The sequence below is a fragment of the Populus trichocarpa genome, chromosome 9 (genome assembly GCF_000002775.5).
Source record: "Populus trichocarpa isolate Nisqually-1 chromosome 9, P.trichocarpa_v4.1, whole genome shotgun sequence".
Taxonomy (NCBI): domain Eukaryota; kingdom Viridiplantae; phylum Streptophyta; class Magnoliopsida; order Malpighiales; family Salicaceae; genus Populus; species Populus trichocarpa.
The window spans coordinates 5877578-5896519 of NC_037293.2; the positions used below are offsets into that span (position 1 = coordinate 5877578).

The 18942-nt window shown below is 35.2% G+C and overlaps 4 protein-coding genes across 4 annotated transcripts; 2 read left to right on the top strand and 2 right to left on the bottom strand.

The window, feature by feature from the left end:
• The first annotated feature begins 3474 nt into the window (after positions 1–3474).
• On the top strand, positions 3475–7956 carry LOC7467359 (pheophytinase, chloroplastic). Its single transcript, XM_002314030.3, has 6 exons — positions 3475–3674; positions 4139–4908; positions 5748–5974; positions 6339–6530; positions 6631–6787; positions 7499–7956. The coding sequence occupies exons 2-6, from the start codon at positions 4156–4158 to the stop codon at positions 7745–7747; spliced, it is 1578 nt and encodes a 525-aa protein (XP_002314066.2). The 5' UTR covers positions 3475–3674; positions 4139–4155; the 3' UTR covers positions 7748–7956.
• A 644-nt stretch (positions 7957–8600) lies between these two features.
• LOC7467358 (acyl-CoA--sterol O-acyltransferase 1) lies at positions 8601–10311 on the bottom strand. The gene has a single exon (XM_024608107.2). It carries the CDS (start codon positions 9996–9998, stop codon positions 8907–8909), a length of 1092 nt encoding a protein of 363 aa, XP_024463875.1. The 5' UTR covers positions 9999–10311; the 3' UTR covers positions 8601–8906.
• A 2615-nt stretch (positions 10312–12926) lies between these two features.
• LOC7482314 (acyl-CoA--sterol O-acyltransferase 1) lies at positions 12927–14310 on the bottom strand. The gene has a single exon (XM_002313293.3). The coding sequence runs from the start codon at positions 14179–14181 to the stop codon at positions 13123–13125; it is 1059 nt and encodes a 352-aa protein (XP_002313329.2). The 5' UTR covers positions 14182–14310; the 3' UTR covers positions 12927–13122.
• Positions 14311–16670: 2360 nt separating this feature from the next.
• LOC7482313 (acyl-CoA--sterol O-acyltransferase 1) lies at positions 16671–18327 on the top strand. The gene has a single exon (XM_024608073.2). The coding sequence runs from the start codon at positions 17013–17015 to the stop codon at positions 18108–18110; it is 1098 nt and encodes a 365-aa protein (XP_024463841.2). The 5' UTR covers positions 16671–17012; the 3' UTR covers positions 18111–18327.
• Positions 18328–18942: the final 615 nt, after the last annotated feature.

The following is an 18942-nucleotide window of genomic DNA, read 5'->3' on the forward strand; positions in this document are numbered from 1 at the left end:
TTGTTCTTGACTGCTTCAAAGTAAATTATAAACTTATATCATTCATATGGAGCATAATGGAAACCCATCACCTTTTTATTTTTCTTGTTTTGACAAGAAATGCAAGAACATAGGAATACTTTTAAAGGTTGTTAAAGGTTGGAGACCTCAAACAATAATATATGTGTGTGTGTGCGCGCGCGCGCGCGGCAGTTAAGGGAATTGCTATAAAAATTGGAAAACTTGTAGTCATTTCCATCTCTATATTAGTATTGAATCTACGAGGTAAAGAATACTCGACTTGTGGGATTGACTTGAAAATAAGCCAATTTCACCAAACATGTCTAACATTTGGCCTCAACTACTATATGGCCTAGCATTATACTTAATAGTTACTAATGTAGTTGCCGATAAAGACAAGTTTTACAAGTATTTACTAATGTAGCTGCTGATAAAGACAAGTTTTACAAGTATTCATGCCAACCATCGCCTTCATCACCATATTATTATCCTCCTCACTATTACTACAAATTACCTCCATTTTTCTATGACAAGTCTTCACCACTTCTATCACATTCACTACCTTTAACTTATGTTTACAAATCTCCACTTTCACCTTCATATGTTTACAAATTCCCACCACTGCCACCATCACGTTCGTCGTCGTCATCCCTTTCTTTGTATATTTATAAGTCTCTTACTCCATCTCTTTCACCACCCTTTTCTTATGTCTACAAGTCCTCACCATCTCTATCATCATCTTCATCTCCACCTTATGGTTACAAATATCCACCCCCTTCATCTCCTTCTCTCTTACCTCCATACATTTATAAATCTCCTCCTTCATTTTCTCGTTCACCACCCTCTCTATACATCTAGAAGTCCCCACCACTTTCATCACTATCTTTTCCACCTCTATATGTCTATAACTCACCACCTTCATCATCTCCTTCACCAACACCTTTTTTCTGGATATAATTCACCATTTACACCATCACCTTCTCCATCCTACCATATTTCTATATATCCCCACCTCTTCCATCACCATTACCTACTACCATCCCCTTCCTCCTACCTTATTATGTATATAAGTCACCACGTTCTCCATCATCACCTTCACCCCCCGTCATATGTCTATAAATCCCCATGTCCCCAGTCATCATAACCTCCTCCTCTTTATATCTACAAGTCCCTACCACCTTCATCACCACCCCCTCCTCCTTACATCTATAAGTTTCCACCTCTACCATCACCTTCCCCACCACCTTCACACATCTACAAATCTCCATAATTTATATCATCTTTTCCACATCTCTAAGTATATAAATCTCAGCCACCATCATATGCATCACCCCTTTCTCCTTACATCTATAAGTCTCCTCCACTATCCCTTTCTCTACCCTTCTCTATATGCTTCCAAATCCCTACCACCTCTATCGTCTTCCCCTCCACCTCCACACATTTACAAATCTTCACCACCTCCATTATCATCCACCCCTCTCCTATATATTCATAAGTCTCTTCCTCTACTATCTTTTTCATCACCCCCACTTAACGCTTACAAATCCTCACCATCTTATACATATACATGTCTCTACCTCATTCATCTACTTCCCCACTTTCCCTTTATGTTTGCAAGTAACCACCTTCACCACCAGCTCTGTATGCTTACAAGTCCGCACCACCCCAAACATCTCCTTCCCCACTTCCACCTCTATACATATACAAGTCTCCACCTCCAACATCTTTTTCTTTACCTCCTCCTTAATACTATAAATCATCACCATCATCATCACAACCAACTCCTTAATACTACACATCTCCAATGCCACATTCTCTTCCGTATTAGGCTTAAAATGTTTTAATCTATTTATTTCTTTTTTTTTTATCATCTTTCTTGTTATCTAATTTTGTATAATACTTCTATTTTCAATTGTAAGTTATATATTTATGAAGAAAATAATTGCTACAAGAAACACAAATGATTTCTTGGTGACTCATATTCATTCATTCTAAAAATACCCTTCTCAGGAGCTAGATCAAGCAACGTGGACGTGATGATTGGAAGTGTTTACAGAATGAGATTTGTTATTCCTATAATTTGATGCATTTATATTATTTTTTTTTCAATTTTAATATCTTATTGTTTCATTCCGAGACATTTGAAATAAATAAGTAATTATTTTTTGTTCGTGCGTTGCCTTCTTTTATATTTATTATTAAAGACTCATTAATATTTTTTTTCAAGTCCTTTGTCAGCATTTGAATGTGAATTAAAAACAATTTCTTCCCGCTTGAAATTTGTCATTAACGTTGAAAATTGGAAACAATTGGTTGACAATAATTGTCAATCAATAGTGTTAACAACATGACGTTGTGGGCTTGCAAGATTGGAGATGAATTGCCCATAAGCACATGTCATAGGCCTATGTGCATAGGCTTGGTGGAAACTAGGCCCACACTCTTGGACCAGACACACTTGGCCTAGGTTAAAAAAAATTAATAAGAATTTAAAAAAAGAGGCAGTCACTTGCCAGCCATCATCATCAGCCACGTTGCAACTTTTAATAATTATTTTTTATAGTGTTTGATTTTGCGTTTAATTGTGTTGTTTTTTTTAAAAAAATATTTTTAAATTTTAAATTAATTTTTATATTTTTAAATTATTTTCATATATTAATATTAAAAAAATACTTTTGAAAACAATGTTTATCATAATCTTAATTATGCTCTTTGCTCTTTGTCGTCGGAAAAAAGAAACATTATTTTTTGTTTCCCACTGCTTGTTTCTTGTTTTCACTTTATTTCTATATTATTTTCATTTTAAAACACTTTGAAAAATGCATTTTGAACCATAATTTTAAAACTCAGCCTGATTTGACAAGTCGATCCGGAATCTAGGTTGAAACCGGACTGGATTGAAGAAAAAACATGGGAAAAAAAACCCGGTGTGACCCGATTGACCCGGCGACCCGGCAAAACCTAGTCAAAAAACTGGTTGCAATCTTTTGATTTTTGTTTTGTTTTTTTATTAAAACGACATCGTTTTGATTTTTTTAAAAAAAATATCGACCCGAATGACATGGTGACCTGATCAAAACCCAGAGACCCGGTCAAAACCCAAAACTCAGGTCTTGGACCGGACCGGGTCTAAAAACTATGTTTTAAACCTTAAAATAAGCTTTAATTTTCATGATAGGTCCTCTATTTCCATGAAAAAAATAATTATACAGCTCCTAACAACTAATAACTTCTCCATAAAGTCTTAGTAACCCCTCCCATTGGATCTTTGCTATTGAACATCACCAACTTTTTTATTGGGACACGAAACTTCAAAGAAATTGGAAGAAGACGAAATAAAAAAAATTCCTTGGCTTCTTGATAGAAAACAAACACAACACTGCAACCGTACAAGCATTGTAAAGCGTTTTAAAATTATATATTAAATTGAACATTTTGTCAGGATAGCATTTTTATTATTCACCAATAAATGAAAAAAAGAAAAGAAAAGAAAAGGCAAATCAAGAAAGGTTCTTTTCTTGGCCTGTTATAAGAAGGAGAAGCGTTCAAGCAACCCCAGTCTCCCAGTGTCTCCATCTCTCTCTAGATCTACTTAAATCTCCGAAGTCCACGGAGGTTACTAGAGATTTCATAAAGTATCGAACTTTAATGACACTTCTCTTTGGAAACTAAAGGTAAGAGACATCTCTCCAATATATTATAAGTTGTTTATTTATGGGGCACGATCTGTTAAGTAATAAACTTTCCTGTTCACTGTTTAATACTTTTTTTTAATAGATTTACATCAACTCATGATGTATAGGTTTTCTGTTAAAGAGCTGCTTAGATATGTTTCTATCAAGTTCTGTTTGTAAAAGTTTGGTTTTCTTGCTTTGAGCTTTGTTTGGTAGCTTGGAAATGATGAGAAACAAAAGAAAATAAAGAAACTTTGATAGCTTTCAGCTCATTAATTCGAGAAAAGAAGTAAAGACTATGATAAGTAGTATTTGTCATGATTTCTTAAACATTTGGAAGCTATAATAGTATAGAAACATGATGATTTTAGCTTTTTTTCTTATTTTTATGGAGTTCTATTTTCAACTACGCAGAAGGTATGCTTCGTATTTGCTTATCAATATGATTTTACTGATCACTGCAGATCAACCTTTCTGGGGCATGGAGATTCTTACTTCCAGTACCGCATCTTGTTGTCTTGTTGTAAATTTGAGGTGGAAACTAGCTGAAAATGGATCAAATTCTTCCCAGTTAAAGCTCCCTACTAGTAGAGAACGCAAAATTCTGTTTGCTAGGACTAATCAAAGAAATGGGTCACTAAGATTTTCTAGTGTTGATAAGTTCTTGAAAAAACTCAATCATGGGAAAGGTTCTAGGTCACTTGACTCATTTGGAGGGTTAAAGAATGGTAATTCAAAGGTTTTCAGTGGAAATTCTAGTAGTTATGTGGTTGGTGGAGAGGATGACGTGGGGAGTATTACAGAAAATGGAGAATCTCCGACTAAGGTTTTGATTCCGGGATTGCCAGATGAATCCAATGGTGAATATAGTGCCCCCGTAAGCAGTTGTTTTTGGAAATGGAAGCCTAAACTTAATGTGCATTATGAGAAAGCTGGTTGTGAAAATGTGAATTCTCCACCAGTGTTGTTTCTTCCTGGATTTGGTGTTGGCTCCTTTCATTATGAGAAGCAATTGAAGGATTTGGGTCGTGACTACAGAGTATGGGCGATTGATTTTCTTGGGCAGGGAATGTCATTGCCAGTTGAGAATCCCACTCTGTTCTCAAAGGATGGGGCTGCCTCAGAAGGGAAGGATTCCATTTGGGGGTTTGGAGATGAGATTGAACCGTGGGCGAATGACCTTGTTTTCTCTATGGATTTATGGCAGGACCAAGTTCACAATTTCATAGAAGAGGTAGTCAAACATCCTTCCATGTCTTCTCTGTTCCAATCTGCAATAACGAAACATAGCTGAGACACATATACATGCATATTGTATATGGATATCTACAATAATATACATTGCCTTAGTTTTCCGTTGTTGTACATTCATGCACTTTCTGTAGGATTTTGTATGGTTAAGCTCACGTGAAGGATTATTCTGCATTGATCATGTCTCCTTCATCCAATTTTCCATTTTGGTAACATTTTTCTAGTGCTTTTCCAAAGTGAGAAATAAACTCAATTACTCTATTTCTGATCTGCAATTACTATGATTTTTTTTTCCATGCCTTTTCAACCTTGTCACACTTCTACATTGCATAAAGCGCTTCTTTATCTAATTTTGTCTGGTCTCGTCTCTTTTTTTTTCACTCATTTAGGAAAGTAGCTATTCTTTTTTATCTTTGACCTATCAATTCACATAAATCCTTCTGAAAAACAATCCAACTCCATTTTTACGTACCTTTGTACTTTACTTCTCTAACTCCACACTTTAATGCTTCTAGAATACCTTTTCTCCTCAACTCTATACATTGATTTCATATCTTTGTGCTTCAAGACCATAGCTTTATGCTTGCCATCCAATTAGTTCTTCTCATATTGCACAATTCACATAGATTCTTAAAGATTGATTCTTAATGAGATGGACACCAATCCTTGTTTCCTTCTTTTTTCTTGCATTCTACATGGGCGTTCAAATTCACAAGGGTGTCATTAAGATTGTGTATTTACGACAACATGGCCATTTATGTAAGAGAAATGCATCGTGATAGCTCATAAAGGCACAGATTACATTAATCATTTATGTTACAGGTAATTGGCGAACCAGTATATATTGTAGGGAACTCGCTGGGAGGATTTGTTGCATTGTACTTTGCAGCAAGATACCCTCATTTAGTGAAAGGTGTTACATTGCTAAATGCAACTCCGTTTTGGGGGTTTCTGCCTAATCCAATAAGATCTCCAAGATTAGCAAGGATATTTCCATGGTCTGGGACATTTCCTCTACCTGCAAATGTTAGAAAGCTCATAGCATTCTTGTAAGTTTTTCTTTTTAGTGTGTGTGTATACAATTTAATTTGTGTACCCATACACTTGGGATCCAGAGAATTCACGTGCCAATCTATATATAATACATGGGTATCATGTTGTTGGTGAAACTTATAAAGAGTCTCACCAAGGCTTTGCATAAATTGTGAAAACAATATATTTTTTGTTGGGGGCGGCTTCATGTAGTTGCTTGTTCTGTTTAACATGCATGTCTCATGAAATAAGTCGTTGCATTTATCTCTTCAAAGCCATTATTGCTTGAATCTAATTCCTACTGCCTCCACCATCACCAGTACAGTTCTTGTCATGCATCAACCTTCTCCAACTTACTAATGTTATTAATTTCTTTCCCAGTTGGCAGAAAATAAGTGATCCTAAAAGTATTGCAGAGATACTTAAACAGGTTTACACAGATCATTCTACAAATATTGACAAAGTGTTTTCTCGTATTCTTGAGATTACACAACATCCTGCTGCTGCTGCATCATTTGCCTCAATAATGTTTGCTCCTCAGGGACAGCTATCCTTCAGGGAGACTTTAGCCAGGCAAGCACTTAATAGCTCTTAACTTTTCTTGACGAGTCACTCATTCCCTTCTTTTTTTCTTGCTTGAACTGAAGGGCTCATAGCTTATTTGTGTTTCTAGGTGTAAAATGAGTGATACTCCCATTTGTCTCGTGTATGGAAAGGAGGACCCCTGGGTGAAGCCTGTCTGGGGCCTACAGGTGAAACAGCAGGTGCCAGAAGCTCCGTATTATGAGATCAGCCCAGCTGGTCACTGTCCCCATGATGAAGTTCCTGAGGTATGTAGCTCATCGCTTGTTTGTCTAATGGCACATTCTATTGCCTATCTCATAGTTCATGCTTTGAAGGTGGTGTTCAGGCTTTTATTTGTTTGGGTAAAGAACACCTGTTTTTTAAGAAAAGACAGTGTGATGATTGATCCGGAAATAAGTATGTTAATCTTATGGGAAGTAGAAAACTTGAACAAGGAGTGAATAATTGTTGAAACTTCAAGGGCTATACTAGTTCAACGGAGGTAATTTACAAGAATCTTGCCATAACTACTTGTAACTTCTGCATATAGCTGCTGCCTGCGATTACAAAAGAAGATGACCTTTAACCTGTACATGACATCGGTACTTAGATATAATCAAAACTCCAGTTCTACTCGTGTGGAGGTAGAGAGAGAATGAGAATATTTTAGATTCTTTGGCATCCCTGCAGTGGTCTCAAATTTTATTTCCCAACCCACCCAAACTAGGTTTTCTAGGATTAATCAATGAACCGTTCTGTTAGTAAAGAATGAATTCTCAAAGCATCGTGGAATCGCCAATTTTTTTTGGGAAGTGGTTCATGTTGCATTGGAGTTCCAGATATTTGTGGTATTAGTGTCCTGGGTCTGATTTAATTGATGTGTTCTGTGTAGGCTGTGAAATGGATAATCTTTCCAGGCCTTCATATACCTACTTTTTATTGCTTCCATAGACAGCTGACTCTTTGTGTTACAACAGGCTGTGAATTACTTGCTTCGTGGGTGGATTAAAAACCTGGAATCCCATGGTTCAGTTGCCCTACCATTACATGAGGATGCAGAAGTTGTCGAGAATAGCTTTGCCATGGACTTGGAATTTGTGAGAGAAGGATCAAGAAAATCAGTTATTGTTAGGTTCTTTGGATCCAGGTTTTCTATTTGGAATAGCTTTAGCTCTTACATTAAATCTCAATTCAAGGAAACTACTAGCCGAATCCTGACACCATAGCCACCTGCCCTAGAACATGATGTAAATTCAAAACGATTTTTCCTTCTCCTTCTTGTATGCAACCATACTTGTCTGATACACTGTAGCATTAGATGTAAAAATTGTAGAATCATTGTGTACGTCCACATTATCTTGTATTTCAGCAGTTATTCATGTTTACTATAATGATTTTCTTCGAATCAAGAGAAATAATGGACTTTTCTTGAACATTTTCTTCCTCTGGTGATATTAACCTTCGCAAGTTTGGTGAAGTAGATTGACGGAAAAATAACACCAGCAACAGTTCCATTGGAAAAGCAGCAAGCAAGCAGAAGCTGCACGGTTTGGTATCGACAAAACATCTTGTGGCCAAATCGTTTATTTTATTATTATTAAATTAAAATTAGAACATTTACGATTAATATCATCTTGATCTTCAACTTATTTCAGGTTCTTACGTAGCACACTACTTTTTTTCTTTCAGGAACACTATTCTTTAATTGTTAGTAACCAGTTTCCGCCTTTTTTCAGCAACCATTGTTAAAAAGAAGCCGCTTCATTTAACAATGGACTCCACGTGAATACATGAGAGATATCATATAATCCATTGCAAAATAATTGATAAATCTGTAAAAAAAATATATATATATTTTTGCATAACAAAATACTAGCTAGAGCATATACAATTTTTTTTTCATTCGTATATAATTAGTTGGAGTATAAATCAAGTAATTTAATTTTCAGTTGAACTTAGTTGTTAGATAATGATGTTTCTCTTGAATTATAGTTTTGTAAATTTTTTTAAATTGTTTTGATGTATTAATATTAAAAAATAATAAAAAATATTATTTAAATATATTTTTAAGAAGAAAAATAACGATAAAGCAAGTCGCACTGGCATTCAATCAATACATTCATGTACTTCCATATATATATATATATATATATATATATATATATATATATATATATATATATATAAAGAAATTCCTCTTTCTTACAAACAGGAGTGTGCATCAAGCAACAGAACTGGAAAACAATTTTTCTGAAGTAAAACCCATTTTGTTTTTCAGAATGATTGTGGGCATCGCTTTATTTATCTATCACATGAGTTTCCTCATCATGGACTTGCAGAACTATACGCAGCGTTCTCCTTCCCTGTATTGGCCTATTTAATTTGCTAATGGCTTCTGGTGATGGAAGGGCGTCCAAATACAGCATGAGAGCAATCCCTCACGAAAGCTCTTAGTGCCGCATATTCTTCAAACGCCCTGACATCTGCCCTACGCTGGAGCGGCTTAGGAAAGAACAGCCAACAGCTAGTGACCATGACGAATCCTATGGTGAAGAGCCCTGAGATCAGCCTCGGCAATTGCCACCTGCCCTTTAACGCTTTCTTTATTACAATTTCAACTGTTACACAAAATCCATGTAGAAGAAAGAACCATGTGACCTCCCATGTCGGTTTCGCGCGAAGCAGGTAATAAAACATGACCTCGTGCATAATGGCTGATGACAAGAACGTGGCCAAAACAGCGGGGATTGGGGACCACCTCCGACCGACGACGCGTGTGCTAATGTTGCGGGTGGGTTCGTAGACGGTCTGGCGTAGGATACTGCTGACCATGAGGTTCCATCGTTTGCCCCAAAAGTCTTGTAGAGATGTAGAGAGGTGTGGCTCGTTGAATTGTGGCTCTAGCTCTAGTCCTAGGATGGTTCGAGCCAAGACTGCAACTACGGCTAGGACAACGTCGAGGAAGATGTATAAATGGAGACATAGAAGACACAAGATGATTTTTGGATGGATGTATTCATTATAATCATGGATAACTACCAGAAATGCCCAAAGCACACCTTTTATTGCATAGTTCAACGAAGATTTGTGGGTTTGATCTGTAGGTATTACAGGAGGTTGGTTTTCTTGGTTTTGTGATTTTGGAGGTGGGTTTTCTTGGATCTTGATGGGCAAACAAGCAACAGAAACAAAAGTTAAGAGAGACCTTGATGAATATTGTGAAGATAAAGGGCCCTTACCGCAAGCAAAGAGTAAGAGCTTGAAATTTCCAAGCCAAGCAATGTAAAACGCTGTGTTGCCTCCAAGAAATATGGTGGAGAGATTAAGAGGAAGGTAGAAAAAGAGGCACACAAATGGGATTAGGAATAGGAGTCTTGTTTTTCCTTTTGGTATTGCCTTACCAATGGCATAGCAGCAACATAAACAAAAAAGGATTGAGAGCCATACCTTCAGGAAGTTGCGAATCTCACCCTCCATATTTTTTTCCTGTTCCTCCAAGAGAGTGTTTTTGATTTCCTGATGCTCGATTATGAAGTCTGTATACAGAGCTAGCTCAAATTGTACTGGGTCCTCTCTGCTTTTCTTTCTTTTCTTTTCTTCTGAACAGAAATATTGTACTGGGCGTTTTCAACTATTGCTCAAACTGTAAAAGGCCCCCGGGCCGATTGGCCGGAGGGTGTGAGTTGAATATACATGGAGAGATCTGCCGTAGACCTGCAGTATAGTAATCACCAGTCACGAATTAAAAAGGAGCTGCAGTATAGTAATCACCAGTCACAGTTTGGATAATAAAGTAGCTTTTATAGGATTAGAATCTTAAAGCAAGTTGTCGTAGAAAAGTACATATTTTTTAAATTATGAGGAATTAAAAAATTAGAATTATTTTTGTCGCATCATTGCTCATCATCTTCTTTCTTTTTAATTCAGCCACCTAATTTTTTCAATTTTCTTTTATTTCATCATTTTCTTTTTGTCTGGTCTTGCCCTCATTTCAACATATTTCTCGGGAAAGTATATTTGTATGGATTGGAACTTTGTGTCTCGATATTCTTCACAAATGTTTTCCTGGTGTCGAGAGCATATTTTCCGGGAATGACCAAGTTATGTATGTGGTCGATGAATTCAAATTTCACATTCTAAAAAACCTTTTAAGAGTTTGAAAACTCATAGTTTCAGGTAATCTGTCTGGATTCAGCCTCAACAGACTCAGTCTTGGAAAAAAATTCAGCAGCCCTTAGGGGCTCAGTATAAGAAAAAAAACAGAGTCTCATGGGCGGGCTTAGTCTTTAGAATAACTTAACCTTAAAAAATAGTTCAATTAAGCCTCGGAAAACAACCTATAATTTATAGGCTTAACTACACTTTGAATCTTCTATTTTTATAACCTTAAAGTATATAAAATTCCTCAAAAAAACTTATTATATTTTCATCTAAATTAATATTGTGTAAAATATAGTATATAAAAATCTTCTAAGAGCCTATTATATTTTCATCGCATTAATGCATATGGTGATGATATTTATCTTTTATTAATACTATCGAAGTAAAATTACACTCTAGTCTTTCCATTCCATGAAAAGACAGGACTCATGAGCTATAAATATCATATGAACCCTTCAAACTCCAGGTTTTTAATTTTCCTTCTCTATTTTGCATGTTTATTTTTAAAGTCTCTTTCTAAAATAAAGTTGTTTTTTTTCTAAAAAAAAATTTATTTAACCATCAAAGAATCCTCAAATTTATCAAATAACATATTTTACAAGTTTCAGTTATCGGGTACTTAACTTACTAATCACTAGATACCGATCATCAAAAATAAAAAAATATAAATTAAAAATCATAAATCTTGACCTCAAGCTAGTAATATTTTTTAAATCATCATCTCTAACTAGATTCTCTTGTATTTTTTTGGTGGGCTTTCTCATCATAAACCATTGACCTTCGACTTATAATTAATGATAGCTGTACCAAATTAAACAATAGGTTAGTCACTAATTAAATTATACTCTCACGCGAAAAATTATAGCACATCAACTCAATAGGAAATCGCACCTAATAATTTCTTTAAAATACATAATTTCATTTTTTTTATAAATAAGAAGTAACGAACTGCCAAACCTAAATGGCCATACACTTGGTAAAACAGAGTATTTGACAGAGAGGATGATTTTTCAGCACTGGTGGGATTTTGGTTTGCTGAGTCTTGTAAACTGTTTCTGCCATAGTGGCGGAGCCACGTAGGTACAAAAAGGGGCAGCCCCCTTAATTTTTTTAAAATATATTTATAATATTAGAATATTAATATAATAGGTTGATGAGAGTTTGATACACGGAAAAATAAAAAAAGTGGAAAGTTATTGTTGAATTATATTTTAATATAACATATAATATTTATGTACAGCTCATTTACTCAAAAAAAATTCTTTTTTTTTTTTCACTAATTAACATAGAGCTTCTTTTTATTTTAATCCGTTATTGCATGCCTCTCTCACTCTCATGCAAATTTCTTTTTTTTTGCTTTATGAGGTAAATTTCTTTCATTTTTTTTAATTTATTTCATTATCTAATTTTAGTTATATTCTTTTATAATTAATCATTACAAACATTAGTATTTATGATAATTTAGGGGGTTTGATATGAATGTATTCAAAATAAATATTTAAATTTACTGATTTAATCAATTAAATATTTTCTTTTTTATTATAAATGAATAAATTAATGTTCATACAAAACCACTATTCTTGACATCTCTTGTATTGACAGAGTATATTATTTCATTATAATCATGGATTAATTATTAATTGAGGTCTCTTAATTTACAATGTACATATATTGATTGTCATTTTATATCATAGATTTGTTTGTAATTAATTGTTAATGAGATGCTTGGACTCAGGAAAGGCATGGGTTTAAATTCTATAAGCTACAATTTTTCTCTCTCTGTATTTTCTCTTATTTGAAACTAGAATATAATATTAAAACTTGTTTCATATATTTGACTTGGTGAGTTCATACAACTTTTGTGTGTGTGTTTAGAAATAATTTAAATATCTAGAAATGATTAAGTATAATTTAATCAACATACTTATTATATGCATATAGATATGAATTGAAATGAGTTTTGATGAATTGATGTGTATTTTACTATGAATTTCATATGAAAGATTTAGAATTATTGTATAACTCAACTGACTATTGTTTAAAAACGAATTATTGTGTAGTTGTGTTAATTATTATGTAGACACTAATAATAATAAAAATTAAAACTAGCAGGTTCATCAATTAAATTAACATATCACTAGACAAGTATTTTAAGCGTAAATATCTTGAGGATGAAAAGTCATTTAAAGTTTCAAGTTATGTAACTCAATCAACTTCGAAGAAAAGTTATATTAAAAAGTCATATAGTATTTGTTATTAATTTGCCCCCTCATCTTAAAAACTCTGGCTCCGCCACTGTAGATGGCCCATTATTTCTTTAATCTAAATAAAATAAAATAAAAAACTTCCAAACCTTGAAGTACCAGCCTGCATGTGCCAATGATTAATTTTCTAATCCAAAGCAAAACCTAAAAACAATATTATATGAACCAAACAAATTCTAATGACGATGAATAATTGTATTTTCTATGAATGTGACTAACTGGGCATACTCAGCAGATGCCTTTTCAAAAACCTTGCAGCTATACATTGACGGTAAAAACAACCAATACCCCGTCAACATCACGAACCCAGTAGTCAGCAGCCCAGAAATCACCGTCGGCAACTTCCACCTGCCGCCAAAACGCTTCTTCAAAACACCCTCAACTATTAGACACAGTCCATGGAGGAGAAAGAAGCAAGTCAACTCCATTGTGAGCTTGTCACGCCCTAGGTAAAAGAACATGAGCTCGTGCATGATACCCGAGACAAAAAATGTCCCCATGACTGCTGGAATTCGAGCCCATTTTCTGCCCACAAGACCAGAGGCTATGTTGCCGGTGGGCTCATAAACGGCAAGTCGAAGGATACTTGAAACCATGAGGTTCCATCTTCTACCCCAGAAGTCTTGTAATGAAGTGGAGAGGTAGGGCTCATTGAACTGTGGCTCTAACTCTTGTCCTAACAACACTTTAGCCATGGTTGCTGCTATGGCTAGTAATAATTCAAGTTGGATATACAAGTACATGATATAAAGCAAGGAAACGACCTTCGGATGGATATAGTCACTATAATTATGAACATTCACCAATATAGCCAAAAGCAAAGTCTTGACCCCATAATTTGGAGATGATCTCTTACCATCTTCAAGCTTCTGGGAATGTATATGTGATTTTGGAGATGAGTCATTAACGTTGTGTTGGATCTTGATGGGTAGACAAGCTACAGCCACAAAATGTGGCAGAGAGATGGATGGATTATCTGAAGACAAAGGGCCTTTGCCGAAAGCAAAGAGTAGAAGCTTGAAATTTGCAAGCCAGGCAATGAAAAAAGCTGTGGGGCCTCTGAAATGAATGGCGAATAGATGAAGAGGAAGGTAAAGAAAGAGGCAAACGATTGGGAGCAAAAAGATAAGTCTTCGAGTTCCTTTCGGAACTACCTTCCCAATAGCATAGCAATAGCATACAGAAGCAAAGACTGAGAACCATACCTTTATCAAGTTGCAGATTTCATTCTCCATTTTGCCTCTAATATGTTATCTATGATCTCTTTCTTTGTTCTCGATCGGTGATCATTTATGATTTATACACCATCCTTTTGTATATTTGAATATAAATAAAATATTTGACAATAGAATTGTGCTGTCTTAATTTGACGCAAATAGCTAGCACGAGGATCTTGAAGGAGAAGAAGAAGAGTTCAATAAAAGAAAATAACGAAGACTTCGAAGAAGAATGGTTCAATGACGGGGTTTGAATTGGTATACGACATCATGCAAGTGTTTTATATGTGAAAAATATTGTCGTTGTGTGTAAAAGTAACAAAGAATAAGTTTCTTCTGCCTTTTTTTATATGCAGAAAAGGTTCGAATTAATTAGAGACCAGATAGACATGGATAGCTGTTGAGTTACGAGGAGGTATATAATGTGCATTGCTTTAATGTTCATGTGATTCTTGTTGTTACTCCTACTCTAATGATATGATTTTTATAAAAATATAAAAAAATATATAAATCAACGTATAAAAAAAAATCAAGTGATAATATAATGTAGTTGGGCTTATAAACACGAGCAGTTATTAATATTTAGTGTGATAATCTGGCATTACTAGAAGAGAATCTGGCATAGACATATTATGTGGATAACCTAATAGATGTTTTTATAGACTATTAGAACAGGTTTAGGTGTAAGAAAAAGTCTAAAATAGTCAAGACTGGTTATCTTTTTAAAACTATAATAACAAAAGATCCAACTATTGGATCAGCCTCAAATTTTTACGAGTGATTCTACAAGTAATTTTCCTTAGGGTAACCACTACGCCGCTAAATAGACTCACAAATCTTTTAGAATTGTGTTTTGAGCATTGATGCTCCTCATATGACAGTTTTTACTATTTTTCCTATGTTTTTTCAGTCTGTGTTTTAATTTGGATTTTTTTTGTTTTTTTCCTTTTACATTTTTTAATTCCTAGTTGCTTCCTAGTAGAGGTAGGGTTTTTTAGCTTATTTAAAGGTTTTGTAAACCTCTTAAGGAAACAATAACCATATGTTTTATTTTTCAAAAAATAAAATTGTGAATTTAGGGTTCACATTCACAACCCTCTTTACTCATTAAAACTTTCATCTTTTTATTTTATTTTATTTTTGAGTTGTTACTATCCTACATAGTTTTTGCCTGCATTATAGTATTTATTGACAGAATATATACCGGAAGATGTAGATTAAGGTAAGAATTAATCCTTTCGTTTTAAAATAATTTATTATATTCCCTTAGATACTAGTTGATGTAGACCTCATGATCACGGAGTCACAAAACTCACAAAAACATTAACAACAAATCATGTAAAGTCGAAATAAGTTTAATAAAAGTATGATACAATGAAAACGTGTTCCAAAGCACCAACTGTAATAGCCCGGCCCAACCTGTCGTATATTGTCCGTTTTGGACCTTACCGCCTTCACGGTTTTGTTCTTGATGACGCGAGCCCACTTCTGAGCTTGACGCCTCAAAACGCGTACAGCATGTCAGCGACCAACACTACTCATAAAGCCCTGACTCTGGACGCTCACTTTCAATGTGGGATATCACAAGATTCCTTTTTGTAGATTTGAAGACTCTCAAATGCTTAAGCAAATATCTTTTTAAAAAGAGAAAGTGCAATAATATTTTAGAGGGATAAACTATGAAAATATATAATACTAAAAACATTAAGAACAAAGAGATTGTGAACATGAAGCTTGAAGAATTTATAAGATATTTATAGTTATGTTTCACTTATTTTATTCGAAAAACCACAACCATTCATCTGTCTTCTACTGATATTATCAAGCTAATAGATGAAGACTTGTTTAATTAAATATACTGTTGAGAAATAATCCCTTTAAGATTTATGTAAAAATTTATGGAGGCGTGGCATTAAATCCAGGCATTATATTTGAATCCATAGATGAAGTTGATTCGGTTATGCATTAGGCTTAGGCGAACCTGACCATGCCCAAAGTGTGATTACAAGAAATATTCGGCTCGACATCTCTGGGAGACGTGCAACAAGCCCGCCTCGTTGGCTTGGAAGTACATGTCAGATCTAAATATTAGATTTGGCTAGTGTCAAACCCGGTTGTGCCTATGTTAAGATGCATTTAGGCTTATGTGTGCTATTTAAACTCGGCTAAGAGTTTGGAAAAATTATATATGCATGTTTTTCTTATCTAACATTTTTTGAAAATGTGCAAAGAGATTTACTTATAAAATCTTGGTTCATGGGTTAATTAATGGTGTTATATATTTCCTGGAAAATTTAATCAATTGGTGACTTGGACTACAAGTCGTCCACCATCTGTCCATCCATCTAGACATATTTTATTAGCCTGTGCGGCCTAAAAAAGAAAAATTCCACCATCTCGGCATCCATCTAAACACATGTCACCTGCGTGCGCCTCCTCAAAAAAAGTAAAAGAATAAAATTGTGTTCGCATACTAGGTAAGAAGCATTAAAGTAGAAGAGATTTCGATTGCTTTTAACTTGACCGAATACTTTCTTTTTCCCTTGCAATAGACTTAAGTTTAATAGTTGGTTCCATGGTTATAGTGTTAATTTCCTTCACAATACTCCAGTCCTCTTCCGCGTCCTCCCTCATGGTCAGAATATTTAAAAGAAGCAGAAAAAGATCGAACCTTTGAAAATGGAGTCTCCCTTACGTTCGTTCTGCCTATGGATCTAGTGTGTCAACGGACGATTATTTCTACGAACCTTCTTTAGGCCCTAAATTTTGATCCAAAACCCTCCTCTTTAAAGCTTCAGCAATAACAGGATCAAAGAGCAAAGCATAAGAAAACCTAGGGATACACAAAAATGGAGGGCGAGATTCTTAACTTCATTAAGGTGTGGATTTCTGTCCTCGTTTCTCTGTGCTTTTGCTATTCCATTAGAAACATAGTTCCTAAAGGAACAAAAAGACTCCTTTCTGTACTGCCAGTAGTTTGCCTCTTTCTCTACCTCCCTCTTAAAATCTCCTCCGTGCATCTTGGTGGTAGCACAGCATTCTTCATCGCTTGGTTGGCCAACTTCAAGGTCCTACTCTTTGCTTTCGGTAAAGGTCCTCTGTCTTCAGATCCATCAATCTCACTACCACTTTTTATAGCTCTTGCTTGCTTACCAATCAAGATCCGACAAAAGGGTAAAAATAAAGAAACCCCATCTCCAAATCCTCGCCTAGATGGGCAAAGCAAAGAGAACCCAGCTCCTAGCAGAGGTAAAGAAGGCCTTCGGAATTATGCAGTAAAGGGTGTGCTCTTGGCCATGCTGATACGTGCATATGACTACAGCGATTACATTCATCCAAATGTTATCTTGATTATGTACTCTTTCCATGTCTACTTTCTCCTTGAAATCCTTCTAGCCGTGGGTGCAGTCCTGGCTCGAAATTTTCTAGGCCTGGAACTTGAACCTCAATTCAACGAGCCATACCTTGCTACCTCGCTGCAGGACTTCTGGGGCTGCAGATGGAACCTCGTCGTCACCAGTATCCTACGCCCCACCGTATACGAACCCACCCGTGCCATCGGATCCCATCTGATTGGTCGGAAATGGGCCCCACTTCCAGCTGTTTTCGCAACCTTTGTGGTATCGGCAATAATGCATGAGATCATTTTCTACTATCTGGGGCGCGTGAGGCCCAACTGGGAGATCTCGTGGTTCTTTCTGCTTCATGGATTTTGTTTAACGGCCGAGATCGCTCTAAAGAAGGTCTTGAACGACAGGTGGCGGCTGCCGAAGATGATCTCGACGATGTTAACTGTTGGGTTTGTTATGAGCACCGGCTTTTGGCTGTTCTTCCCCAAGTTTGTAGAGTACAAGGTCGATGTTAGAGCGTTTGAAGAGTACGCGGAGATAGGCGCGTACATGAAGAATGTGAGTCAGAGCATAGCTCGTGTTTTACCGGGTCATTAACGTATAACGGTCATTTTGTAGAGTCTACCGTCTCATCGGACCAGTCAATAAAACAATACTGTAGCGGTCATAGTAATTTCATTTTCTATACATATTTTCTAGAACGATTGTAGTGGTCAAGAGGAAACTTCGGATGTGGGCGGGCGTTGTATTTTGTTTACCGTTTGAGAACAGGACAAATGTCTGCTATCTCCATCAAATTAATTACTTTTTTTAAGTTCTTCGTGACATCTTTGTGAACAAACAATCCATTATCAAGTCATCACAAACACAAGACATCAATATATATATATATATATATATATATATATATATATATATATATATATATATATATATATATATATATATATGTTTTTTATTTCAGAAAATAAATTCTACTGATTGTAATTTGTTGCATGAATTAAAGTTAATTCGGCAAAATCGTTCATGACATTAGTGAAAGATAATGTTCCCAACAAGATATGATCCAATCCTATTACTTGATGTTTTTGCCCTTCACCGAAAAAACCAAAAAAGCTTTTTAGGAATATATTAGTCATTGTAAAATTAATTAAAAGATAAATTGGTTGTGATGTTTTTTTAGCGCAGAAAAATAACTATTTTGCTCTTAAAAGCTAAAAAAAACCCTAGCTTTCAGTCTGAAGCACTTTTATCTTCTAAAATATACATGATTAAGTTACGATCATATTTTTTATTTAGCTTGAGTCTTAATCTAAATTGTACGAGAGTTGCCATAACATGACATTATCAATTAAAAAGGTCTAGTAAAAAAAAATATTTCAGGCTCACCCTAGTCAAATTGTTAAATTCGTAACTAAGATCATGAACT

Bases quoted from the DNA above. Each gene is read 5' to 3' on its own strand.
- LOC7467359 (XM_002314030.3), top strand. From the start codon at position 4,156: ATGGAGATTCTTACTTCCAGTACCGCATCTTGTTGTCTTGTTGTAAAT. The intron at 4,909-5,747 runs GTAGTCAAACAT...TTTATGTTACAG, and splicing joins TTCACAATTTCATAGAAGAG to GTAATTGGCGAACCAGTATA. The intron at 6,788-7,498 runs GTATGTAGCTCA...GTGTTACAACAG, and splicing joins CCCATGATGAAGTTCCTGAG to GCTGTGAATTACTTGCTTCG.
- LOC7467358 (XM_024608107.2), bottom strand. From the start codon at position 9,998: ATGGAGGGTGAGATTCGCAACTTCCTGAAGGTATGGCTCTCAATCCTT.
- LOC7482314 (XM_002313293.3), bottom strand. From the start codon at position 14,181: ATGGAGAATGAAATCTGCAACTTGATAAAGGTATGGTTCTCAGTCTTT.
- LOC7482313 (XM_024608073.2), top strand. From the start codon at position 17,013: ATGGAGGGCGAGATTCTTAACTTCATTAAGGTGTGGATTTCTGTCCTC.